Here is a 25,875-nt window from a genome sequence, read left to right on the forward strand (position 1 = left end):
TCAACTCATAAAATGGTTGACCCATTCTTAAATTGAGCTTTCTTTCTTTCTTATACACGTCATACGCAGTTCATTCAAAAATCATTCTAATCGGTAATGATGTAGCGTCAATATTCAATATAACTTCAAACATTGGCTTGCCGAAATTAGCTTTTGCACTCGCTCAGTGGAAAATACAAAATGAAATAAATTGAGCAAGTTGTTAACAAACAAAACAAACATTATATGAATTGTACCTCCACAATTACCAAAGTAAATTATTAAGTAGTTGATAGTTTCAATAAAAAAAAGCAATGTGCTTTTACTATTACTGAAATAAGCATAAAGGCATTTTAATTAGAGTGCTGGTCATTAAACGTATGTATGAGACTTATATTACTTAAATATTATGGAAAAGCACATTTAACATTTTTAATATGTTCGTGTAGTAATTATCCCTGCTTATGTCAAGTCAGAAATTTTTTAGCTTGACTTAAAGACAACGTAAATTTGAGCTAATAAATTATCTGCATCGAAATTTAATCGAAAAAAAACAGAAAAAGTATTTGACCGGCATGGATATTTATTTTTGTTTTTTGTATGTACCCTTCAAAATTATTTCTGTCAATTTTTTGACGCGTTTAATCCTCAATTGTTAGATATTTAATTATCACCGCCCGATCTCAGATCAAGCTAGTCATATCGAGCTAAAGAGAATTAGCTTTAAGTGCTAATTTCATTAGATATTGTCTCAGCCTCCGCTGTTGCAATCCTATAAAAGCCCCCAAAGGTTTTGCAAACAGGCAGTTGGAATCTCGAGTGAATCCAGACAGCCTCTTAGGAACCATTACTCAAGATGAAGTGCATCCTTGTGTTCGCCTGCGTTTCGATTGTTCTTTGCCTAGCAGCGCCTGCCCCGGACACAGAAATCGTCGAGCTGGTGTCCGAGGTTAATGCCGATAATTATAACTACAAATTCGAGACGAGCGACGGCACCAAGCAGGAGCAGCATGGCTCAATCAAGAACCTGGGTCCCGAGGAGGATGTTCTTCAGGTGGCCGGATCCTATAGCTATTTGGGAGACGACGGACAGACTTACGCGATAACCTACGTGGCCGACGAGAACGGTTTCCAACCCCAGGGCGAGCACATTCCCCATCTTTAAAGTTAACTAGAACTGAGGGAATTTCACTTAAAAATGTTAAAAGTTAACCCTATGGATCAAAGATACAAATCGAACAAATAATTACCTTTTTGAAACTTATAAATAAGAAAAATAACTTGAAAAACAATAAAACATGTGCTAATTTCCAAATATTAAGTGCTTTTACTTTTATTTAGCTAAAGCTTTAATTATTTCAAATTAATTATTTCGAAATGAAGAGTTCGACATTCTACTTATCGTAATAGAAACATGATGGTGAATCAAAGCAATGGGAGTACTTTATACAGATACATTAATGGAGGGAACATTAATGTCCTGGTTGTTGGGTAAAAATTTTCAAAGATATTTAATTATAAATTGATCAAATTTATACATCTGGGATTTTAGTTTTAAATGTTTTTAAAGAATGAAAACTATAATTTTTGCTCCTTTGCTCCCACCCAATACAGTAATATTTACCTTGTCCTTTCTGAAGTATCAAATCCGTCTGTATATCAGGTTCCACCTGTTTAGATATTAATGGTTATTTTTAAAATATGAATCCCAGAACTAAGCAAACACCTTTGAGGAGCCACAAAGAAAACTGATTTGTTCGAGAATCGAAAGTTCGGCTTTAATGCGAGTAACAAGGAATAAAAAAAACAATGCACGACACTGACTTGACTGACTGATCGACTTACAAACTGACTGGCCGACAAACTGCCGCGGGACAGGGGACAGCTCCTCCGGACAGGACTTCAGCACCTCACTCTATGGCCGGGTTGGTGGTGGATTGAGTTATGGGGTATTTACAGGGTCGCCTCGGGAGCGCTGATCTACTTGGGCAGATGGGCACCCTCCGGCTGGAAGCCGTTCTCGTCGGCCACAAAGTTAATGGTGTAGGTCTGGCCATCGGGAGCCACCCAGCTGACGGATCCTCGGATGGATATCGATTCGTTCTCGGTGCCTGCGTTGTTGACCACGCCCTCCTCCGTGCGACTGGTGCCGTCACTCAGTTTGTAGCTGAACTTGTAGCCTCCGATGCCAATGTTCTCCGACTCGTACTCCAGCACCTCCACATCGTTTTGGGGCCGGGCACTGGCCAGCGCCAGGAGCAGGGCCATCGAGCCAACGACTAGCATCTGAAAGGCAAGGGATTAGGTATCCTTTTGGGCATCCTGGTCATCCAAGTGGGCCTACCAATTTCATCATGTTGAGCGGTTCTCGGATTGCAGATTCCCCTATGCGACTGGACAAACTGGCGGTTGTCTAATGGTGGCGTTGCATCGGCGTCCACTGCATTTTATACTGCACTCGCAGCCGCATTTGCAAACGTCATAAATTTGCACAATTGTGGAAGAAGCCAAGCAGCTCAGCGGCTCTGGCGGTCGCCGACTAAATGTTTTTCTCTATTTCCATTTTTTTTTTTTGCCTTGTTTTTCAATTGCCAGCGTTGCACCGAAGTCGCCAAAGTCGCTGCGACAAGTAACATTTAAAGCGGCTTTGTGCATCAGTGTACTCATCCGAATGGTATTACTGCTCTTCACCCACACTCAAAAATCACTCTTCTAAGTTGTACTGTTGTACCACAATTATTTATTACAAATACTATTTATTTATTAGTGTTTAATTATAAGTAAACTAACATAACCAACTAGCTAATAAATTAAATCTAAAAAATTATTTACACAAGTCAACCATGTATAAACATTTTAAAGAGTCAGAACTGATTATGAAATAATTTATAAATCCATAAAGAGATATCCCATTGTCCTTTTTTACTTTACAAATCGCATAACTTTTATAAACAAAGAATTATGTTTTGAAAATTACATTTAAACATCAACCTTTTTTTTTTAATTTTAAATCAAATTGTTATGATATATAGAAATATTTTAACTCTTTTCAAAATGTTTTTCTCCTTAAACATGAATTTTAGAGTTCTGTTTACCTGTGATGCAATGTATTATCAAATAATTAGGTCGAATCGTCCACTTAAGACTCTTTTTTCTCCGAGTGCTGAATACCAGCTTTAGAAAACTCGAAAAAGTTCATGATTCAAGAAGATGTATTGGGGAAAAGGTTGCCGTCTGATTGGCCAGCTCTGGGGAAATACCGGGACAAGAACCATGGGAAACAGTAACCAGAACGGCTCAGCGCCCAGATGAAGCCCAAATCAAAGACGACTACCAGCCAGAGACTCTAGTCTAAGTTCAAGTGCTGTCGACGCCAATTGGCAGGGCAGCAAGTTCAAGCCGCGGACACGAAGAACACGAGCTGAGCCATGTGTGATGGCCAAAGTGCACAGTGGTTGAAACTTTGGATGGAGATGGAACCGCAGGTTGACTTTTGGCATATGCAACGGCCTTTACAGCGCTCGATTGATGTGCCTGCCCGGTAACAAGCGCCAAAAGCAGTTGGTAGCAGTTGGTCTTATGAAAAAAAAAATACATCGAATAACCTACAACTACGGCTCGCATGCAATTTAAATCTCTGACTTTTGTTGTTTTTCAGTCGCCGTTTTTTGTTTGCCAATTCATGCCACCTTCGTTGACCGCTACAGGCCGTTGAAGATGAAGAAGCCTCAACAGCGGATCTTTTAAGCCGGTCGGTCGGGTTTTAGCTTTGGTTTGGTTTTGGTTTTGGTCATCGGTCGGCCTCTGGTCGATCACGGCTCTGCCCCAGCCTCCTCCACTGTTGGCACAATTCGCCAACAACTTTATTTCTGTCTGAAATCATCGGCAGGGTGTTGTGCATTGATATTGGCATTTCCTCAAATGCCGCTTTAAAGCGCAACTTCTTGCCTGATTCTTTGGCAGCTGCAATTTGGCATTTTGACATTTTTCTCTTGATTTCTTAGCACCCAATTATTTGAGCTAAGCAAAATGCTTTTTTCTCGTTTCGCAGAATAATTATAATTTTTAGAGTCCATTATCAACAAATATATAATTTAATTAAGGCACGTATAAGACTATTCCTGAAAACCAACAGACATTAGGGATAGGAATTGTTATTTAGCAATAAAAAATAATATTACCATAGTGTGATAATAATGAATTCACCAGAAAAGTCAAACCAAAACTTTATTACTTAATCAAAGAGCTCAAATTATCTTAAATCAAAAATCTATAAAAATAAAAAGGCTTGGGGGAATTTGAAGCTCTCTAATAGAGAACAAATGTTTAGCCTTTAAAAAAATTATTTACTTCCCAAAATAATCCTATAACTTAAAGTCTTAATTAATTGAGACTGTCCGCCTACGAATTGAACTTGAGCTTGGGAACTTGAGCCCTTGAAATTGGTTCCACTCGGTTCGTGGCTGCATAATATATATTATTTGGGTCTCTTTCCGCAGCTTTTCGAGGGCATCTGCAACGAGCTGCATTTATCATGCTGGATTTGCATAATTAATCTGGCTTTGATCGATGGCTCGCCGCGCTAATCGGAATGATTGCCGCTGTGTGCGGGGGCGTTGTCATTCAGTGGATATAATTCGACCAGTTTGGGCTGAGTTCTTCCTTATACACAATCATTTACATAACTGTTCTAATCAAGCCGCAATCGACAGGTTTTTCAGCTTCGATATCTTCTCGTTCGGACTGTCGCTTTCAGTACACAAACACGAGATACACGAACAGATACCCAGACAGATATAGCCGTCGAGTTACCATAGAAATTTATGTAGATGCGTCTTCACATTTACGTCTTCAAGGTCAGCGCCAGATGCTGCTGCTATCCGTCTGTCTGTCCGTCCAGATGTCCGTCCAGCTGTCCGCCGCCCATTCAGCCGCCGTTTTGGCCCGGCTTTCGTTCGTTGCCAACTCGCACGCACCGCAAACCAAACTTGGCCAGACCGGCTTGAACTCGGCTGTAGGAATCGAACTCGGATTCGTGTTTCTTGTTTTTTTGTTTTTGTTTTTTCCCCATTTTCACGTTCATCTCGTCTCCGCTCATATTTGGCTGCCGCTTCAACTGGGTCTGCAAAATTAGCACTTGAGCGTTAATGGCAATGTTTTAATAGCAGGGCCCCCTACACTCCCCCTGCTTCCCCACACTTCTATTAATATGTAAATGTCACATTGCTGTTGTTTTTTCATTTCTTTTTTATCACTTTGACCGCTTATTTCGTAATATTTGCATTTAACTATGTAAAAACACACAAGCAGAAACGGTTTTAGAAATACTTCTGCTGACACCTGACATTAAGAATCGTGCGTATAATTTAATTTTATTGCAGGCTTTGACTATATTTGTTTTTTTTTTTTTTTTTTTGTGGCCTGAATGCAACGTATTTTAAGTCTTCGCAAAAAAAGAACACTGACGCAAAGATTGATTGCCGTGAATATCCATTCAAATTTAAGTTTGTTTACCTCAGCAGTCTGTTTTTTAAGTAACTAGAATAATTTCAACAAAACAAATAGCAATCAAAACTATCTAATGATAATGATTATAAAAGTATGTTTCATTTGCTTGTCAACAATTTTGTAGACTTTTTTTTACAATTTGGGTACGACATACATTTTATTGGAATTTCTTAAAACCAAACAAGTTTATCGTCCTCAAATTTTTCATTACTTTTAGGCAACAATTTATTGTTAAGCTATTTAGTTAAATAGTCGTGATAAGTAATAATAAATAATATCAAGTCTTGAAACAACAATCCAATTTTAAAAATGTTTTGTTGGATTGTCCTTTACTATTCATATATGTTAACCAGAATAAACCATAACATTAAACCCATTTTAATCAGTAAATTAAACTAAAGGAAATGAGACTACAAGCTTTTAGGCAGAACATTAAAAGACTAAAGCAGATAACCTGGGGTTAATCGTTATATACTTTTAGGAATTATTTTATTGATATAAATTTGTATCTTTTAGACATACCAATTTAAAAACAAGTCTGAAATAAAAAAACATTTATTTGATTTCGATAAAGATTAACACTTTTAAACGAAAGAAATTGTAAAAATCATAGTTAGGTATACGTGCATCCTAAAAGTATGCTTCAAAAAATAAAGAAAATCGCTACAGATAAATAAATATAATCATAAATTAATATAAAAAGGTATCAGTAGTTAACAAGTAACTACAACTTTAATATAGATAAACCCAATGTCATTATTGATGACCAGCAAGCTGAACATTATTTGGAGAACTTTTTAGAACTTTTGGCCTGCACAAACACCTGCTTAACGCCAGCCAGGTCGCATTAAAAAACGTAGATTGTATTTATTTTATAGAGCATGTAAAATTGATTATATTTGTATAAACTAATATGCATCGATATCAAATGGTTGGAAAATTTCTTACGTTGAAAAATATGCACGAGAAGAGTAAAATGCAAATTTTAGATATTGGTAAAAATGTTAAAAATAAAACATTTTTCAAATTAAAACTCACTCGCCAAATTTGCCCATTATTTCTTAATCACCATGCTTTTATATAATCCCATTGCATATTGTCAACTCAAGTTCCCTTGCACAACAAACAAGTTTTCAAAGAGGTGGTTATTATGAATCGATTGTTTTTGTTTTATATACTAGCCTAAAACAGTGGGAAAACTGTTGTAATAAATTCGTGATGGGTTGTTATAGGAATGATCTCTAAAATTATTTATCCCGCCAGGGAAGAGAGGGATTTTCCGGACAGCTTGCGCACCTTAAGACCCTTTTCGCGAGATGGACGGTGATTTTTGGCCAGGTTGTTGGCATTCTCAAGATCCTGAGCTGCCGAAGTGCCACTCAGCACTTTGCCGACCTCGTCCCGGAAAGTTCCATCCGGTAGGGTGTAGCTAAAAGTAAGAAATATTGCAATTAGTGACTCGGTATAGAAAATCAATATAATCAAAATCATTAACTTGGGAAACGGAAATAAACTGAATTTATAGTTATTGTTGGTTGATTTTTATAATATGTCCAGCCTTAAAATCATATGTAATATGTTAGTTTGGAAAGATATATATCCTTTTAAAAAATGTTAATGAGATCTAAATTAAAATTCATTAATATAACCTTTTTGGTAAATAAAATATCATTTAAGCTATACCAGATAGAAAGGAACACTATGTCATAATCATAATATTTATAATTAAAAGAATACAATTTTGTTGAGCAGCAAACTAAACAGCTTCTGCTCTTATTGGGGCAAGTTTTTGACCATTTTAATTTATCTTTTAGTCTTATTTCATTTTGAAATCATATTGATCAATAAACCTACTTGAACTCGTATCCGTCCCGAGTTGGAGTATAGCTAAACTGCTCCAGTGTGACATCTCCCAGCTTGATGTCGATCACAGTGCCCGGTGGAAAAGAGGCGTAGTTCAAGTTGGCACCAAAAAGGACACAAGCCACCAGCAGGATTAGGGCCTGCACCAGCTTGTTGTTGATATTCAGTCCATTGCGAGCCTCCTTTTGGCCATGGCCGATGCTGCTTGTTAACGAAGACAGGCTCATTGTGGATCGTTAGTTGGTGGCCTGTGGAGAAACACGGGTCGGGAAAAACACAACTGGCAACCAAGGCGGCTGGAAGCTTAATGAAGCGTCTTCTTCGAGGCCACTCGCATAAGACACCTGTGGGTCCATAATGAGTTGTTGGTCCAAAACAAAAAGAGGCACTGCAAACTGCTGAGTAAGCTTCGCCCGAAGTAGCGGGTTGCCCAATTCCCCGACGCTGAATTGAGATTTGCATAACGAAAGCAAAAGAGTTCCACGGGTCGAGACACAATTTGATGGCGACTCTCAAATATGTGCATTACATTACAAACGCCATCAAATTGGAAAACTAATCGGCCTTACCCACGAAAGAAAGTTTGATTTGGATTAGCGTTGACTAATGTATACTCTTACCTAACTTTTTCAGAATTGTAATCAAAGATGTTAACTATTTTTCTCCGATTTTGGAACAAACTAATTATCTTAATTAGCGAAATTAGTAATGTTTTATTATAACAGGGATCTGAAACGAAATCATTTCATCACCAAGTTTTTTTCAAACATAAATATGTCCCTTTTAAAATTTACAAAACTCACTAATCATTGTGTATTATTTAATTTATCTCGTTACATTACAAAGGCCAAACACCCACAACAAGTTATAGAGAAATCGTAGATTATTATTATGCTGTTGATGTTGCAAGCTGTCTATCTCGAAATGATTAAAGATTAACGAGCTGGCCCAGCTCATCTGAGCTTTTTCTAGCCAAGTTTGCACCCAACGAATAAAGAGCTTTTGAGCCACGCTTAAATACACTGATAAATTATGCGGTTTTTTAATTATCTATCACAATACAAAGAAAAATGTTGGACTAACTTTTATCCGGTTTGATTTTGTGGGCGGTCACATAGGGCTGGAATCCGTTCTTGTTGGCCTTATAGAGGACCTGGTACTCATAGCCATCGGCCGATATAAAGCTATAGCCACCCTTAAATTCCACAGGCTTTTGTGTTGTCACTTCGTTGGGCTCCTTATCCGTTTTCGGTTTTACTGTGTATGTTATAGCCTCATTTCTCCGGTGACCATTTTCTGTCTGGAATCTTTTGGGCAAAATAGGTATTTCATACATATTCTGCCACATGAACTTAAGTAACTTTACCCAAAATGGAGCGCCTCCTCTCGTTCACCTTTCTCCAAAGCCGCTGATGAAACCAACGCCGACATCGCCGCTATAAACAATATTTGGCAAATCTGTATGCAGAAATAAATACAATTAAATAAGGAGAAGACATTTAATGCTCTTAAGTGCTGTACTCACCATTTTCATTGCGGTTTTGTGTCTTTAAATAGGTTTAAATGAAATTTCTGTAGTGCTGAGAACTGTAGAGCTTCGTTCTTGTCCGCTTCGTTGGCCGAGTTCAACTGAAGATGTTCTGCGAGATGAGCCAAGCAGCCAAAATAAGTCAAAGAGATTGGAATAATGAAAACAAATATCTGCGCAGCCAGCTATTTAACAGTGAGTCGTAGTCCGAATAGGATTACGTCATTGTTTATGGCCCAACATTTGTTCTAAGCCGCCGGAGAAGCACAAAAAGAAAGGCGATTAATAAACTCACTATCAAAAATAACATGACACTTAAATGCTCTTCTTGGGGTTTAGTTTGAATATCTAATATGGTTTATTTTTTTTTCTTAAGTTTATTTAATCATTATTTGTTATAAATGTGTTCTGACAAATAATTATACTCTTATAAACATTAACATTAACATTTAAATTTCATTATGAAAATCCTAATAAAACCAAAATACCCCTGTAAGTTAAGGTATATTTCTGGGGTATTATTTTTAATTTAACGGTTAATTTAAAGACTTCGAAACAAAACAATTGTGGTTTTGTAAACACTGTTTAATGACCACTCCTCAATAAATTTCGTTTCACTGCAAACTGATTTAAACACTCTACTTGTTGTTGATACTTCAATTCTTCGAAACCATCTTATGAGTCAGATCGGCCAAATCGGTTGACAAACACACTATTTTAATATTCGTAATAGAACTCATTTAATAGCGCCGACAGTTGCACAGATTCCCGCGCGTCATCTCATATGGAGGCTGTCAGCGAGGGCCAGTGGCCAATTTATCAACGGACCTCATCTGAAAATGTTTATTTAAGCGATACGAGGAACTTAATCGGCCAACCCTCGCAAAAACAACGCCAAATCGCAATCAGATCGTTCCGCGCTGTCAGAATTCGCTTTATGAACGCAAATGCGGGCGTGGAATATGTGCCATCGGTGCGTGGCTAACTGAAAACCAAAAGCCGAGCATCAAGGACCAAGGACAAAGGACCGGGGGACCGACAATTGTTTTTTTTATGCAGCCGGTGCAGCCAGGTCCTCCCCGGTGGTTGCTTGGTTCCGAGCCAAATCTTGCAGCCCGCGGTCCACAGCTGACGGTCGGAACAGGTTCACAAAGTCCACACACCACCTCCACTCCTAAATCCTGAATCCCGAATCCTGGGAGCGCGTCAGCTGTGCGCCAGCACATTACAAGTAGGACAAGCTGCAAACGACATTGCCATTAGCTCGGACTTTTCCTCAGTCCTTCAAACGGGGAAGGTTCTTTATTAGCGGCATCCACGACTGGCACAAGCTGAGCTACCAAATGATAAACACACACAACAGCAGCCGCAACAGGACGCACAGTGGAAAGTGACAAGAAGTTTTAGGCATACGAAAATTTTTAGAAAATAAATAATATATTATAACAATTTTTAAAAGCATAAATCTCATCTTACTTAACACGTTTTTTAGTTTGGTATATATTTTGAATTAGTCTGTCCGTTCTTTTACTGTCCCAAACCAGCTCAAAATAGTTAATAACTAATGTTAGCAGAATTATTATTTTACTTATTAAGAAAATATTATAAAAATTACCTCCAGATTATTTTAATGTTTTAAAATAAATGATTGAATGATTAATAAATATAATGATTCACGAAAGATTTTCAAAATCAGTTTTAAGGGTTTTGTTAAATGAAATAGATTGTATGTAAACATAAAAAAAAGTTGAGGTAATTTTGTAAATACCACATAATTAGACCAGTTTAATTCAATACATTTTCAACTAAACTAGCACCACTGTGCCCAGGCTGCCAAAAAGTTAATAGACGATTGACTAAAGCCGACAACCCCGCCGCTGTAGTCGGATGTTGTCCTCGATGGTCTTGCCTCCTGAATGCTGAATTCCGAATCCGAGTCCCGAATCCGGGTCTTAGCACCCCTTGGCAACAGGCAAAGTGCATTAGGCAAGGGATCGGGCGGGGTTGAGCTCGGTTTTTTGGGTTGGGTTGGGTTGGTCATGCAGGTGTTGCCCGATCCTGTTGAAAATTGCTTTTGAATTAAAAGTTTTTGCTTGTGGCCGGGCGGGTTTTGTTGTTTTTAGCGATTAGCTAAAGAAGGGGTGAGGGCTTTTGGCTGAGGGCTCTGGCAACGAGATTGCACCCTCAATTTATTAGCGCTTTGTCAGTCTTTCAGCTAATCGGATGGCTCTGGGGATTTCTGCACTTGCACTTGCTGTGGCCCAGTTACTTGGTTCTGTTTTCGATTTCGTTGTGTTTTCAATTCCAATCGGAAGCCGTGGCACGTGACTGCTCCACTGGGGTCAAGGGGTCGCGGTCAAAACCACCTGTGGCTGGTCGTATAAAAACCGAGAGCCGTTGAGCACCAGCCACAGTTTGAATTTGAGATGAGGCTGACCATTTTGCTTGCTCTGATTTGTATCGCTTTTGGCTACGTTTCGGGCCAACCACCGGGCTATCCAAATGCTCGTCCTCCTCCGGCAACTTATCTGCCTGCCAAGCCACCAGCTTCACCACCTCGACCTCCTCCACCGCCGACCAATAGCTATGGTCCCCCCAAGAATGGCAATGGAAAGCCACCACCTGCTCCACCCAAGCCCAATAACAGCTATGGACCACCACCCAAAAATGGCAATGGAAAGCCTCCCCCCAAAAATGAATACTTGCCACCAGGCAATGGCAATGGTGGAGGAGGTGGAGGTGGTGGAGGAGGTGGAGGAGGTGGAGGAGGTGGAGGAGGTGGAGGAGGTGGAGGAGGTGGAGGAGGCGGTGGTCCGTCAGGCGGTGGAGAAGTTATACCCATTATCAAGCTGGAATCCAAGGTGAATACAGATGGTTCTTATAAGGTGAGTCATTGGAACTATGAACTAGAAAACCATTTATCAAGTCAATAACCTTCCACTAGTAAAAGTGTTAGAATTGAGAAGATAAAGATATCATATACTCAAAAATTTAAAGTAATAATTAAATATATTAGGCTTGCGAAGATTTCCGCTCTCAAATTTTTTTTTAAATGTACAAGTTTTGACTGCTTGATAAATATTTCTGCCTAAATAGTATATATATTCTTGATCAGCATCACACTACTAAAAAAAAAAACAAAATAACTTCGATGTTTTTAAATTTTTTTTAATATTCTTTGAGATGAAATAATGGTAATTTAGATTTACACTTTTAAATTCATTATAATCCCATTGGTACCCAAATCGTAAAGATATGTGACAAAAATTATAACTTCGCAGTTTTTCAGTTGATTTAAATATATATTGTAATTATTGTAAATATTTAACACCGAATTTAGTACGAATACGAGACCGGAAATGGAATAAAGGCCGAGGAAATGGGCTACCTGAAGAATCCAGGGGTGAAGGGAGCGGAGGCGCAGGCGGCTGAGGGCTCCTTTTCGTACACCAGTCCCGAGGGACAGCAAATCTCGCTGACCTATACTGCGGATGAGAACGGATTCCAGCCGCAGGGCGATCACCTGCCCACCCCGCCACCCATTCCCGTCGAGATTCAGGAGGCGCTGGACAAGTTGGCGGCCGGAGGAGGCTGCCAAGGATGCGATGACAACGAGACTGGAGGCAACGATGAAGGCGGTGGAGGTGGCTATTCCTACCGCCGAAAGTAAATGATAATTAACATTTTATCTTTACACCGTGAAAATACTTTGAAGAAATTGATCTCAACAAATAATTATTGTATGGGTTATTCATTTAATGAAGAATTTAAAAAGTACTTTAAATACCTACTTCAAAATTAAAATAATATTTTTATTAATTTTTATGCTTAACCGCTGGCAATTGCTAATTAAAATGCTTTAAATGAAAACCCCTTGGCGGCCTACTTATTGAGGACTAGCAAACACCAAGCCGGAATTGGTCCTGGGCCTGGTACACCTTGCTCCTGACTGGATTTGGGTTTGGTGTGTCCTGTTTGGCCACCATTGCAACCCTTGAGCAGGAGCGGCGGCTGTGTGACTGGCAACACATGTTTTTTTCCCTGCTTGCCAATCGCTCGCCCAACTTTATCCTGTTGATCGCTCGACGAGGGGTGTCCTTTAGCAAGCGATTGTGTCGCAATAATGAAAACATTAGCCTCGTAGCATATTTGTCAGCGAGCAGGAGCGGAGCTGATTTCGATGAGGGTTAGGTGAATACAACACAGGGGCGCTTGTAATTCAATAACTAAACATATAGGAAGAATACTCAAGTATTTAATTTAAATTGAATTTATATGCCAAAAATGTACATCACTTAACTTTATTTAAAAAAAAAATGTATGAGAATAATCTTTGTTTTCATATTTTGTAACAACATTTGAATTTTTAGTGAAATATTTAGAAAAAATCATTTACAAAAAACGGGAAAACAATGGTTTTTACTATAATTTTATTAGTTTTTAATAAAATAGAGAAAAAATGGCACAATCCTTATAATGTAGTGAAGATTGGGAAATGGGGGTCTTAAAAATGGTAAAAAATTTAAAAAAAAATGTGATTTTTCTCTTTTCTTTTTAAAAATGTGATGCCTTGGTTTTTTTTTAAATTTTTTAACGTTTGTTTTTCTTTAACATAATTTAGGGATATGAAAATCTGACAAATTCAAATAAAACCATTTACTACTCCTTACCTCAAATAACACCTTTTATTGGGCCCGTGCCTTTCCGAAATCCGCACCACCGACCGATGAGCGGAGAAATCACGACCCACCCCAAACCGCAAATAGTGAAACGATACACGCCAATATATTATGTCATTAGCATCATAGTGGAAGAAAGGCATCATATGGAGGGAGGGACCATGGGCCGGATGACATTGACGATAGCGAATGCGATTTGTACATGGTGGCATTACAACAACAACACGGGGGGAAGTAACAACAAACGATCGTTTAATTTCAATTAAAAACATTTTCCTTGTGCGCAGCCCAAAAGCCAAAAAATAAAGGACTCAGCGGCGGAAAAGGAGGTGGAGTAGAATTTTTGGCACAGGAATACGCACACTTGCTACAGGCCGCTTAGCTTGGCTTAGTGCTCTGGTGATTGCGAGGACATGATGTTGCACTTGCCGAGCAACCACCAGGACGCACCAGGACCTCGAAAAGGGATGCCAAATGAGCCGAGGGGTTGAGCCGGCAAAGTGCGTAGCTATGTCGAGGCCGTAGCCGGTGCCGGACTGGATTCTGGGCTGGGAATTCTTGCACTTGCCGCCAGCCGTGCCATTGTGACACTGCAAGGCCGTGGCAAATCCAAACAAAATCCAAAAATAAGGGAGCAGGATGCGGATGCGGATGCGGATGCGGCGTAGTATAAAAACGCCGGCCGACATCCAATTGGAACGCAGAATCGAATTCGAACGCGCACGATGCACACGACAGCTCAACTGGATAGTCTGGAGCAGAAGCGCTCGGCCAGCCTGATCTTTCGGATCGAGCAGCTGCTGCCCAGCACCAGCATCTCACCGAGCACCATGACGAGCACCTCACCGACGGAGACCACGTTGACTGCCACCACGAGTACGGCCAGTCCAGCGAAGAGGATGAGGAGCAATCCGCGACCAGGTGTTTACACCACGCAATACACGCCCAAGGATACCTGTTCGATCGCCATTCCCACCTCGGCTCTGCTGAGCTCCACGGCCACGCCCACGGATGGCGGACGATCGCACTGCCAGTTGTCCAATGGCGAGCTGGTCGTGTCTGCCTCCCAGCTGCGCCAGATCAAACTCTCCGAGGATGTCTACAGCTTCAATGCCATTTTCGAGCTGCACGGCGGTCAGGCGGTGCGAGTGCGCCTGGTGAGGGATGTGGCCAGGGACGACGAGATCGTGGCCTGGTTCGGCGAGGAGTTGGTCCTCCTCATGGGCATTCCATTCCTAACGCCCTTAAATATTCAAGGTAAGCATCGAAAGGCTTAAAACTAAAATGATTTAACAAAATACCTTCTTAAAAAAAGTAAAAATAATTAAGTAATTTAAATAAAATTAATATTTTTTGTTAAATAATAAATTACCCTTAATCGAAACTTAAATGAATTCAAAAATAATACTACAAAATTATTAGATAGGTCATAAAACAATGAACAGTTTTGAAAAACAAAAACAATAAATCACTCTTTCATTATTTTTGTTTTTAAAAAACAAATCGATCTTAAAAAACATACACTGCTTATAAAAACAAAAAATAATAAATCGAACTATTATTTTTTTTTGATTTTCATACACTGCTTATAAAAACAAAAAATAATAAATCGAACTATTATTTTTTTTGATTTTCATAATGATTTTTGGTTATCTTATTATAATAAATCCATCTTATTGTATAAAGCTAGAAACACTTTGCAAATCCAATTATTTATTGCCCCGAAGGGTGGTTTGTTCAGATCAAAAGTTTTATTTTTAAGTATAACAAAATTTTGATTTGAAAGAAAAAAATTGAAATCTACAAATTTTTTATTGGTTGATATTAAAAAAAAAAGAAACCTTCAAACATTTTAATGTTTAATTTTACTTTGCCTTTTTTCTCTTGATGTAGAACTAGTATTTTATAAATATAATATATTTTTTTTATAAAAAAATAAATAATAAAATAACTATTTATCGATGCATAACAGATTCACCTAACCGCAATATATTGTTCTGATTATTCCAGGAAATAGCCGGTACACCTGTCACTCGTGCCATCTGACCTTCGAGACGCCGCATCCGCTGAAGATCCATTTGGCCCTGGGCTGTGGCCGCAGTGCCATGGACATCCTGTGGATGCGACTGCACTACGCTCTGAAGGCGGCGTCGCGAAGTCAAACGGCCACGCAGCACTCGCCCATTCCGGCGACCTCATCCACCTCCTCGGCCTCGCCCACCCACTCGCCACCGCCCCAGATGCCACCGCGCTTCTCCGCCTTCCGCCCGATTGCAGCACTTACCCAGAGTCTGCCCATGACAACGACGACAAGTACTCCGGGAACGCTGTCCTATCTGCCCTCCATTTCGATGGCTACCGCTCCTTTGGCCGCACATCCGATGAACGCGGCCGCACAGATCGAAGCCATAGTCAGTAACATGGGTGCCTCCAAGCAGGGTCACCTATGCATCTACTGCGGCAAGGTGTACTCCCGGAAATACGGCCTCAAGATCCACATACGCACCCACACCGGATTCAAGCCGCTGAAATGCAAGTTCTGCCTGCGACCGTTTGGCGATCCGAGCAATCTCAACAAGCACGTCCGGTTGCACCTGCAGACGCATCCCAGCGGTTCCACGGGAGGCGCGGAAAGTGCAAGCGGCGGAGCCGGCAGCGATGTGGACATTGAGGGGGAAACGGAAGCGCGCTCCCAGTGCCACTTGTGCCACAAATCCCTACCACGTCGCAGGGATTTGCAGCGTCATATGGAAACGCGGCACCGTGGATCCCATTCCCATTCCCACTCCCACTCCCAATCCAGCACCACCAGCACTACCACATTGGCCATGGAGACGGTGACCACTTCGAAATCCAGCTGAGTTCTGGGGAAAATCTGTGTGGCACGCTTTGTGGGAAACCGCTGTGATAGAGAAATATAATTTTAAAATATTTATTAAGATATTAAGAATAATAAAAAACATAATAACAAATATTATAAGTTTTCAAATATTTATAAATTTTTTAAGATGGAGATTGTATTCAAAACTCATTTAAAACAGATGATATAAATATTTTGAAGTATAACAGTGAGTTATAAATATAGTAATGTGTCATTAAACACAAAAGAGAAACAAAAAAAATTGTTTTAAGCGTGCCATTTTCAGCCACATATTCAATAATTTTTAAGTTTGCATACTAAACTAAAGATGTAAATGTTTATTGAAAGCAAAACTAAAAGCCAGGAAAACTGGTAGTTAAAAGACTGTTAGGTGTTAAGAATCAAATAGTATCGCTTTATTGATAAATTTCAATACGAATTCAAAGTGAATTTCAATCGTATAATGCACAAATCTTATTGTAGGACAATTAATGCTATTACTCGTACAGTTTACGCTTCCGCTTCCGCTTTCTGCGGCTTAATCCATATTCGTGTAAACTCGCTTAACTTTAGGGTACATGCAAAACAATCACAAATTGTCTTTAACTTGGGTAAAGCGGACTAATCTCAGTGTTTTTGTGGGTGTGTGTGCGCGTTGAGCAAAACGTAGACGGGCCGAAAACACTCACAAATTCATGATTTAAATCATAGTTAATCGTACAATTACTTCTATGTATATGCCAGTGTAGAAATGCGACGGTAAAGGTATTCGGTACGTGTTACTTATAAAGTAGTATAGATCGGAGCATAGAGTTAACTATTCTGTTTGCTTTATTTCTGGAACTACATTTAGTTGGTTTGCCGGGGGGCTAACACTTAGTAGAGTTTTGAACAAAGGTCTGTCTCTCCTTTTCCCTAAACAAATGTACCGAAAACACTCGATTTACCTTTGGGTCTGGAGACGTAGTCCTCCAAATCCTCCCACTCTTCATCTTCCTCCCACTCTCCACTACTATCTCTCTCTGTTAGTTTAAGGCACTTACTCAAGAAATCGCGATTCCAGAGTGTCCCTTTGGGGTTAGTATTTCGCTTTAAAGTATTCCCTCGGAGTTTCGACCAAAAAACAATGTGGCAAGCAAAGCGGCGAGTATGTGTCTGGGTATTTTTCTGTACGTGTATGTTTTTGTGGGAGCAGTAGGGTGGACCAGCTTAACTAAGGAAACGCATTATTATCAAAATGTTTAACCAGAACTAAGTTTTAAGAGTACAAAAATGTAACCATTTTAACTGTTTTAAAGCTCATTTGAATGGTTTTCATAAATAAATGTAGTGTGTAGTTTAAATACCTTAAAAAATGTGTAAAAATGTATTTGTACATTACTTCTGTCACAAAAAGTCTTAGTTATTCAGATTTATATTTGGCTAACGATGATTAAGCTACTGAAATTGAAACTGTAATTAAAAACTACTTCAGTTTTAAGGCATAGCAAAGTGGCTCTAACGTTTTCACAAAAATTACTCATACGACATGTATGCCCGCTTTAGTGTCTTCTTACAACACGGTGCATGAGTGATCCACATTGAAACCATCTGCAGGCATTAAAACTATATATTTTCAATTTATTTAGAGGGCATTCCTAATTGTTAAAAATTAAGGTCCACCCTAGTGTGCAGCTATCACCTTGAGCACTTAACGTATTTTTATATATATGCTCTATAGCAAGTGTGACAAATATGTCTGTTTCGGATATTTGACGATACGTTTCGCAGTTTTCAAAAGTCTGTACTCGGCTTACATATACAAAGTTTATATATAGTATAGATTGTTAATAATTAATTGTATATGCATAGACACCAATAGTTGTTATTCGTTAAGAGTAATATTCAAATTCTGTATGTGGCTTTTCTTTTGCTTGGTTTAGTTAGGAATATGTATACGCGTATTGTTGTTGTAAATATCTAACATAAATTCATACATGAAGCACACTTGGGTTCGGTTTTCATTAACTATTTGCTAATATGGTTAGTAATTCGTTCAAAGTTTCGCATTTAACAAAATATCCATTATGTTAACAATTTGATTTTTTTTTTGTAAGTTTTCCTTTTTTAAATTTTACGTTTTTCTATATTCAAATATATATTTACTGTATGAAGTTTAAGTTATTAATTTCTTATTCTTTGTTGTATTACAGTTGCTTCTTCCTCGTTGTTGTTCCCGCTGGTTCTTTATTAAAGAGTTAGAGAATTAGACCTTCGATTGATTATATTGAATTCTTCATTTCTATATCCCTTTCTTGTGGTTTGCAATTGGAAACCATTGTAGCATTGTTTTAGGGGTATTCATTGAATTGGCTTAATTGAAATACTGAATTGCTGAACACACACAGACAAAATGATGTACGTTACGATTCTTAAAAAATAGCATTTTCATTTCGATCCTTAATCCCGTTTTGGTTTTATGTCAATTAATTGCGCCACGAAAATTACAACCTCACTTAACACCTAATGCATGTCATTCCCTCGAGATGCGGATCAATCGATCAATCAATCAATCGGTAATTTAATGTATCTCTGTATATAGGCATGCATGTACTTATGTGTTTATAACTCTGTTTCTCTTTCACATCGAGGTGATCAAAACATTTCTGAAGACTTTTTTGTTCACAATTGTTCTTAGTTCTTGTTTGCAAAAAACTTTGGACGTTTGGTATTCTTATTCAAGTTCATATAATTAGACAAACAAAATGCTTAAAGCTGCCCACAAGACTTTGTCTACATCATTTTTAGGTATTATAATTACGATTCCGTTTTGGTTTTCATTAGTATTCGTATATATATTAAGCTTGCTGCAGCTGCTTAACATTTAAAAGACACACAGTATGTAGTTGAAACTAACTCTAGAATTATGGATAGTACACTCTCTACCTCTCTACGTGGTTTTCTATGGGTGTGAGAGTTGTTTATTTTTTTTGTTTTTTTTTTTTTTGTAGTTTTTACTAAGGCATATGCACAAGGGAAGGACTCGATCATCTTCGCTAATCGTTGGATTTTGGATACTAAGTTAGTTGGTAGAACCGAAAACACATAACTAGAGGGGAAGACAATACTGGGGACAATTGTATGTACAGTACAAGGTTTACAATTGGCTTGATATGAGTATTTAAGTTTTACTTTAGTTTAGTGCTTAGTTTGTGAGAAGCTAGAGAACTAAGAGCTGCGATCTTGTACTATCCCTACTAGCTCGAACTTAGTGATACTTTCGCACGGTTACAGACTACACATTAAAACTCCTTCAATTAGATTTCATTGCAGTAGTTATTGCTGTTTGGTTGTCGAGGTGTCATGCTGATTGTGATGCTAAAGAATCGTATAATTAACTTGTTCAGAGTGTCTCGTGTTGGCTGTGTTTTGTATTTTCCAAATGGTTGAGGCCATTAGTTGAAGTTTTACAATTTGTTTAAATTAAGTTTGCTTTATCAAATACCCTGCAACTTCATTTAATTATCACAGTTTTTCATCAGAGATAGTTTAAACATTTCAATATTTTTTTTTAATTTCTTATTTATGCAGTATTTCTTTAATCAATGTTCTTGGTTGTTCGTTAATATTTTGTGCTGCTACAGAATGCAAAATAAAAAGAAAGCCAGTTTAAATTTGTGCAAAATTGTGTCCTATTAATAAGTTTCCTCAATTAAACAGCAAACAAGGATTATCTGCATTAGCTTAGGATGTGTGGGGAGGGTTTTGGTTATTTAGTTTTCATTTTCCACACGTCTTTGCCTGATATGCTGCCCGCTTTTCTCTCTTGATTATCTTAGAATATACTCTATGTGTCTACATTTTTGTTTGTTTTTCTTTTTTTGTTTTTTTTTTCTTTTTTGTTTTTGGTGAGCAAGTCGTCTTGTGTAAAACAAACATCGATTTCACTTTTAAAGTAGTTTCTGTTTTATTTTTAATCATATTTTAAACATAATTATTTGGAAGCAAAAGATGGCATATTTGTTAAACTTCTTCTCAATGTTTTTCAGCGTTTTGTTCGTGGTTTTCTGCACGTTTAAAACACAAACATTTTTCAGCGACAACTTGAACAGAGTAAATAAAACAATACACAAAAAATATAAATATAAATTTAAAATGTCTTCTTGGAAAGTCTTCTTTTGAATTTCTTGTTTCATTTGGTTCTGTTAATCGTATATAGTCATAGGTAGTGGTGTGTAAATCGGGGGTGTAAATCATTCATGTGGTGACAAATGCTGTTTTTGATTTTTTCATCTTCTTTTGTGTTTTTGCTATCAGTGTTTTGTACTTTTGACAACGAAAAATTTTTGGTTAAACCGATTTGTATACAAACAAGGTAATAATGGCAAAAGACATAAGTATATTATATACCGATATATTACTTTTGTGCTTGCAGCATGTCGGTATGTGGTGTTGAACGTGTCGGTATTTTGGCATTGCTTTTGCTTTCAAAATACATACATATAATAAATACAAGTCTCCAATTTAACAATACAAGTGTGTAAGGGTGGGGTTGTCCGAACATTACGTCATCCCTAATTGGAGGGAATTCCTTTCAAAAGGAGGACGACAATAGGGGAAAATGGGATGACGACATTTTTGGACAGCACCCAAATATGTGTGTAAATATATATATATATATAGTATGAATAGGTAGATATTCCTCATCTGATCGAGCTAAAACAAATACAATACAAATATAAACTAAGCATTCTAAGACGTTGCGTGAATTTTGGTACTTTAAGTAATGCTCATAGGTTGCCTAACACATTGAGAGTATTGAAAGTAAAAGCGTACTAAAACGACAGACTAATACAAATTACAAACAAAATACAGTTCGCCTAATTAGGAAACATGAAGGAAGAGTAATAATTAAAATAATTGGCAATACGAGCGAGGAGCAGAAGGAATCAACAACATACTTTTCACTTTGAACATTTTTTTTTTCGTTTTTGATAATTTTCATTTTGGTTTTGGGCGGGCTTCGGCCTTTTGCTAATACACAAATCGTTTGTTGTACTATGCAGCCTGTTATTTATGTACGTATGATAGTAGTATGTGGTATATATTTATATAAATATGTATGCATGATTATGTATAAGAATGACCAAAGAGCAAATCAAAGGCATTTTTACAATTTGTCGTCGACACATTATATGCTATACAATTGCGGTTTGATGATGTGTGGTGTGGTGTGGTGTGGTGAGAGTTCATTTATGTGGTCGTAGTTGCAATTTCTACATTGTTCGTCTTGGCGCCGGCTGCCAATTTCTGTTGCTCCGCTGTGATGTTGGCTTGGTGGCCATCCACGTTGCTGCTGCTGTTATCATTGGCATGGTTGCTGAAAAGTAGGGCAACGGTTTTAATTTAAGCCTTTTACAAAACAACTAAGATATTTTTTTTATGTATTAACAAAAGTAACAATAATACCAACCCGCTGTAATTATAAATAAATAATTATAATCAAAATTTAAACCACTGTGAGACACTTACAATTCAGGATACACACAAAGTAAATCTACAAGGTTTAACTTACAATTCATGAACTTTGCTGGTTGGCCCATTCGAAATGGGCGTGGTCTGCTCGGTCTCCGTGGGACGATCTCCACCCAGGGGCTTGGTCCACATGCCCTCGTCGTCCTCGTAGTCTTCTTCGCCGTCCAGCAGCACAGACTGCAGTCGAGTAACAATCGACGCGGTCTCCACAATACTCGACTCCGCTAGCTTTTCGCTAATGGCCTTCTCCACATTGGCATTATTGTCGTACTCAGCCTGCTGATCGTCGCTACGCGCTATGTTATTCTGGATGCTCTTGGCCGCAACGGGCTCAACAAATTCAGCGGGTGTGCGCTCATCATCTGCCTGCACTTCGGTGGCAGTTGGCGGGGCGGCGGGAGAGTCCTCCGCCTCGTCGATGCCTGGCGGAGCAGTTGTGGGCATACCCAGATCACTGCCAAAGGTGCTGAAGTGCGCATCGAAGTCGGCAAAGTTGTCCGCATTAAAATCCGTGCCCCAGTTGGCGGTGCCCGTGTTAACCTGCGCAGACACGCTGGGAATGTCGGAGAACTGGACGTCCATGTCCCAGGGGTCCGCCAAGTTGTTCAACGTGATTGAGTTTTTGGTGAACATGCCGTGTCCGTGACCATCGCCACCTCCTGAATGATCGCCATGCTCATCGTCATCATCATCCTCGTCGTCAATGTTTCGACCAAACTGGAACAAGTTCTGATCGTTGTCCATGGTAAACACAATGTCCTGCAACGTATTGTCCAGGTCACTGTATCCCATGTTGCTGTACGACAGAGTTCCGGTGTCCCACGCATTTGTCTCGCCCAGATAATCTTTGGAGCCCACACTGTACTCGTTCTCCTCGTGCGGATTGCAGTCGGCCAGCAGCTTGGTCTGCTGCTTGACCGCCATCGTGAATTCACCGGTTTCCGCATCGATCAGCGATTGCCAGAGCTTAAGTTCGGCTTCGTCACTTAGGCTGGTGGTGATCAGGTCGGAGATATGTTCAGATTCTGATATACAATTCGTAATGTGACGCAGAATTTTGATAAGGTGGCCCATATAGCCCAGTCGGCGACCCTTCTCAGCAGATCTATAAGTGAAAACATATGCTTATTTACTGATCGATTTCCACAAAACTCAACAACTTACTGCGCCTGCGCATTGTGCTGCCAAAAATCGACCAGTTTGGACACCAAGTGACAGTTTACAATCAACTGCAAATAAGGAGATTTATGACTTATTCTGGACGGGATTTAACTGCTTCTTACATGAGTTTGCATTTCGGAGGGCGGGGCACTAGGCACGGTCTTGGTCTTGTCGAGATCATTGAGCGTTGGCTCCGTTTCCTGCTGACCTGTTGGAGATTCACCATCAATCTCACTGTTCTCCACATGATTTTCCTGGGCTTTGAGTTCTTCTCCTTCTGAAGGAGTTGCTTCTGCTCTGACTTCTTCTTGGGCAGTCTGCTCCTCCTGCTTTTCTTCGGCCGCTGGCTGTTGCTCATTCTGCGCCTGGGCAGCCGCTTCCTGCGCAGCTGCCACTTCGATTTCGATGTCACCACCTTCCTGCTCGTTGCCTCCCTCCGCCCGCTTTGCATCGTTAAGAGCGTTCTTCATCTCCACCTCAGACTCTTCGGTGCCCACTTTCAGGAAGGCATTGATGAGGCAGTCGGCGGTGAAGAAGTCCGTGACCTCTGTGGACGCCGTGTTGTTGTTGGACAGCTCGTTGTAGAAGACCACGTGAAGGGCCTTTTCCATTTCAGTGTGCAGGAAGTTGTTCCAGCAGTACTGCTTGAAGAACTCGAGCAGCAGGCTGAAATACTCAGTCGCGCAGATTCTGAAGAGGGAATATTATGTTTGTGATAGTCAGTTTAAAGTCTCATATTAAAAAGCAACTTACGCCTGTTGAATGGTTTCATGCTTGGTCTCCAACAGGGCGGTAAATACTCGGCACACTTGTAGGCGGGTCTTGCCAAAGGGGGGCGTCAACACCGCCGCCGTTGTTTCCAGTGTGGGTTTCTACAAAACAAGCGATAAACAACTGGTTTTTTATGACTAGAAGTTCCAAACTAACCGCAGGCGGGTTCTTCAGTATGTGGACAAATTCCTGGAGGCGTGGCGCCATCACAGTGATCACAGTCTCCTGCACTTCCTGGTGGAAGTCGCGCTCGCGCTTTTGCAGCAACCGCTGGCGATCCGAGTTGGGCTCATCTCTGCCAGAAAATAATGCAATCCCATTTGGACGAGGTGACAAAAATACAACCAGCACAACTTACGTGAAGGTAATTGGCTTGATAAGGGTAAGTACAACCGATATTCCTGATAAGATGGCGCTCTCCTGAGCGTTTGGTTCCAGAATCACATTTAACAAGGCTTCAATAGTGTCCGCAGATTCAATTGTCTTCAGTATGGGGTTGGAGCCATCGAAGGCCGGCTCAAACGAATCGTTCTCCTGCTCCGTCTGGCGCATCAAGCGCCCTTGGTTAATAAGATCACAGAAAAAGTCGGCAACATTTGCATGCTTGTCGGTTTCTTGAGGATTACGCAATATTTCAATCAGTCTCTCCACAATTTTATCTTCAGTTAGCCACTGTAAAAATAGGGCAGGACACTTAAGCTATTAATTTCATGGAGGCGTTTCAAAATGAACTCACTTCGAAAAGGTTCCGCTTGAGTTGACCACCCTCGATGTCCTTCATCATCTGCATTATTAGATCAGGTATGACCGGTGTGTCAAAGTGTTTACAAATGAAATCCAAAAAGGTCTTCTGCGATTTAATATACTCCAGGAGTTGTAGGCACATGTGTTGATACAAAAACCAATCTTGTTCAGGCTTTTTGGTAAAGAGCATGCTAAACGTTTTGCTAAAAAACGACGATAGCAATGGATTTAACGGTGGTTCCTTTTCCAGATATGAATACAGCAGCTGTAGCGTCTCCGCGTCGGTCAGTAGCTTCTCATCCAGGGACGGCAGGCCGCTAAAAATGGACAGTAGTTTACAAGGATATAGAATGGTGTGAAGGATTCTGCGTGCCCAACTTACAGTGTAAGTATCTCACAGGACATGTTGGCGTAGCGGAATCGCTGCGACATGGGCACATCTTCAGAGGGCTCGGTCGTGATCAGCTCCACCAGGCGCCTAATGACCTCGGGACGTGTAAAGTAGTTGACCAGGTTCTTCTTTTGCGTCTTGCACTCCTGCAGTATGTCCTCCTCGTCCAGGAACTCCTCCAGCGTGGAGTTCTAGGGGTGGCCAAGACAAGAGTGGGTTGTGAGACTTGGCCAGATGGTCGGGTGGCATAACCTACCTCCTTCTCCAGCAGCGCCTCTATATTCGCGGAGGGCGCATAACCCTTGTCCCAAAACATTTTTCGCACGTACGTCTTGGCGGTGACACTTTCAGGCTGGGGGAATCAAGAAATCTCTGCGCTGGATTCGCGGATCGCTGCTGACTGGGCATGCACGGCTCTGCGGGACGGGAGTGGAGATTTTGAAAGGCGGAATCGCTCGATTAAAACACTTCAGAGTCTCGACTCGCACAAAGTAATGCGTAAATTTTTGTAATTATGCCAAGCAGGTCCCACATATACACTACGAATGCGAGCCGAAAAAGGACTGTTCGCCGGTCGGTTGGCCTTTCGTTGGGTGGGGGGTGGTGCGGGCCTCACTTACGAGTTGGTTGGACTGTGTTTTTCTCACTGTTTGTTGCACTTTTAATTGTTTTTCTACCGAAAAAACCACGCTATAATTTTCTTCACTGCTTCGTAGAGGTGGACAATATTCGATTAGAGCGTATAGTAACCCAGTGCGATAGCTGCGGTCGATAGACCGTGTCTTTAAACAATCGCTTATCAATCGGCCTTTTACCACGTTCACACCCAGCTGCTTCGAAAACGAGAAACTTTATTCTTGTTTTTTCGTTTAATAAT

General features: G+C 39.9%; 7 protein-coding genes across 7 annotated transcripts; 3 read left to right on the forward strand and 4 right to left on the reverse strand.

Moving 5' to 3' along the window:
* Positions 1-799: 799 nt before the first annotated feature.
* Positions 800-1,290, forward strand: LOC108142322 (larval cuticle protein 65Ag1). Its single transcript, XM_017266076.2, has one exon. The coding sequence runs from the start codon at positions 836-838 to the stop codon at positions 1,142-1,144; it is 309 nt and encodes a 102-aa protein (XP_017121565.1). The 5' UTR covers positions 800-835; the 3' UTR covers positions 1,145-1,290.
* A 383-nt stretch (positions 1,291-1,673) lies between these two features.
* LOC108142302 (endocuticle structural protein SgAbd-6) lies at positions 1,674-2,400 on the reverse strand. The gene is made up of 2 exons (XM_017266054.2): positions 2,324-2,400; positions 1,674-2,265 (listed from the first exon to the last, which is right to left on the reverse strand). Exons 1-2 carry the CDS (start codon positions 2,333-2,335, stop codon positions 1,960-1,962), a joined length of 318 nt encoding a protein of 105 aa, XP_017121543.1. The 5' UTR covers positions 2,336-2,400; the 3' UTR covers positions 1,674-1,959.
* Positions 2,401-6,632: 4,232 nt separating this feature from the next.
* Positions 6,633-7,680, reverse strand: LOC108142278. Its single transcript, XM_017266007.2, has 2 exons — positions 7,342-7,680; positions 6,633-6,916 (listed from the first exon to the last, which is right to left on the reverse strand). Exons 1-2 carry the CDS (start codon positions 7,575-7,577, stop codon positions 6,739-6,741), a joined length of 414 nt encoding a protein of 137 aa, XP_017121496.1. The 5' UTR covers positions 7,578-7,680; the 3' UTR covers positions 6,633-6,738.
* Positions 7,681-8,368: 688 nt separating this feature from the next.
* LOC108142332 (endocuticle structural protein SgAbd-6) lies at positions 8,369-9,019 on the reverse strand. Its single transcript, XM_017266086.2, has 3 exons — positions 8,876-9,019; positions 8,717-8,808; positions 8,369-8,657 (listed from the first exon to the last, which is right to left on the reverse strand). Exons 1-3 carry the CDS (start codon positions 8,882-8,884, stop codon positions 8,429-8,431), a joined length of 330 nt encoding a protein of 109 aa, XP_017121575.1. The 5' UTR covers positions 8,885-9,019; the 3' UTR covers positions 8,369-8,428.
* A 2,285-nt stretch (positions 9,020-11,304) lies between these two features.
* Positions 11,305-12,548, forward strand: LOC108142318 (pupal cuticle protein 20). Its single transcript, XM_017266071.1, has 3 exons — positions 11,305-11,647; positions 11,711-11,763; positions 12,219-12,548. The coding sequence occupies exons 1-3, from the start codon at positions 11,305-11,307 to the stop codon at positions 12,546-12,548; spliced, it is 726 nt and encodes a 241-aa protein (XP_017121560.1).
* A 1,708-nt stretch (positions 12,549-14,256) lies between these two features.
* On the forward strand, positions 14,257-16,453 carry LOC108142177 (zinc finger protein Xfin). The gene is made up of 2 exons (XM_017265861.2): positions 14,257-14,814; positions 15,568-16,453. Exons 1-2 carry the CDS (start codon positions 14,283-14,285, stop codon positions 16,416-16,418), a joined length of 1,383 nt encoding a protein of 460 aa, XP_017121350.1. The 5' UTR covers positions 14,257-14,282; the 3' UTR covers positions 16,419-16,453.
* Positions 16,454-16,811: 358 nt separating this feature from the next.
* On the reverse strand, positions 16,812-25,731 carry LOC108142646 (serine/threonine-protein phosphatase 6 regulatory subunit 3). The gene is made up of 11 exons (XM_017266644.2): positions 25,619-25,731; positions 25,255-25,414; positions 24,990-25,189; positions 24,600-24,924; positions 24,222-24,535; positions 24,020-24,158; positions 23,846-23,964; positions 23,215-23,782; positions 23,096-23,160; positions 21,972-23,036; positions 16,812-21,776 (listed from the first exon to the last, which is right to left on the reverse strand). The coding sequence occupies exons 2-11, from the start codon at positions 25,312-25,314 to the stop codon at positions 21,650-21,652; spliced, it is 2,982 nt and encodes a 993-aa protein (XP_017122133.1). The 5' UTR covers positions 25,315-25,414; positions 25,619-25,731; the 3' UTR covers positions 16,812-21,649.
* Between the last annotated feature and the right edge of the window lie 144 nt (positions 25,732-25,875).

The sequence above is a fragment of the Drosophila elegans genome, unplaced genomic scaffold, assembly GCF_018152505.1.
Source record: "Drosophila elegans isolate 14027-0461.03 unplaced genomic scaffold, ASM1815250v1 contig_208, whole genome shotgun sequence".
NCBI lineage: Eukaryota > Metazoa > Arthropoda > Insecta > Diptera > Drosophilidae > Drosophila > Drosophila elegans.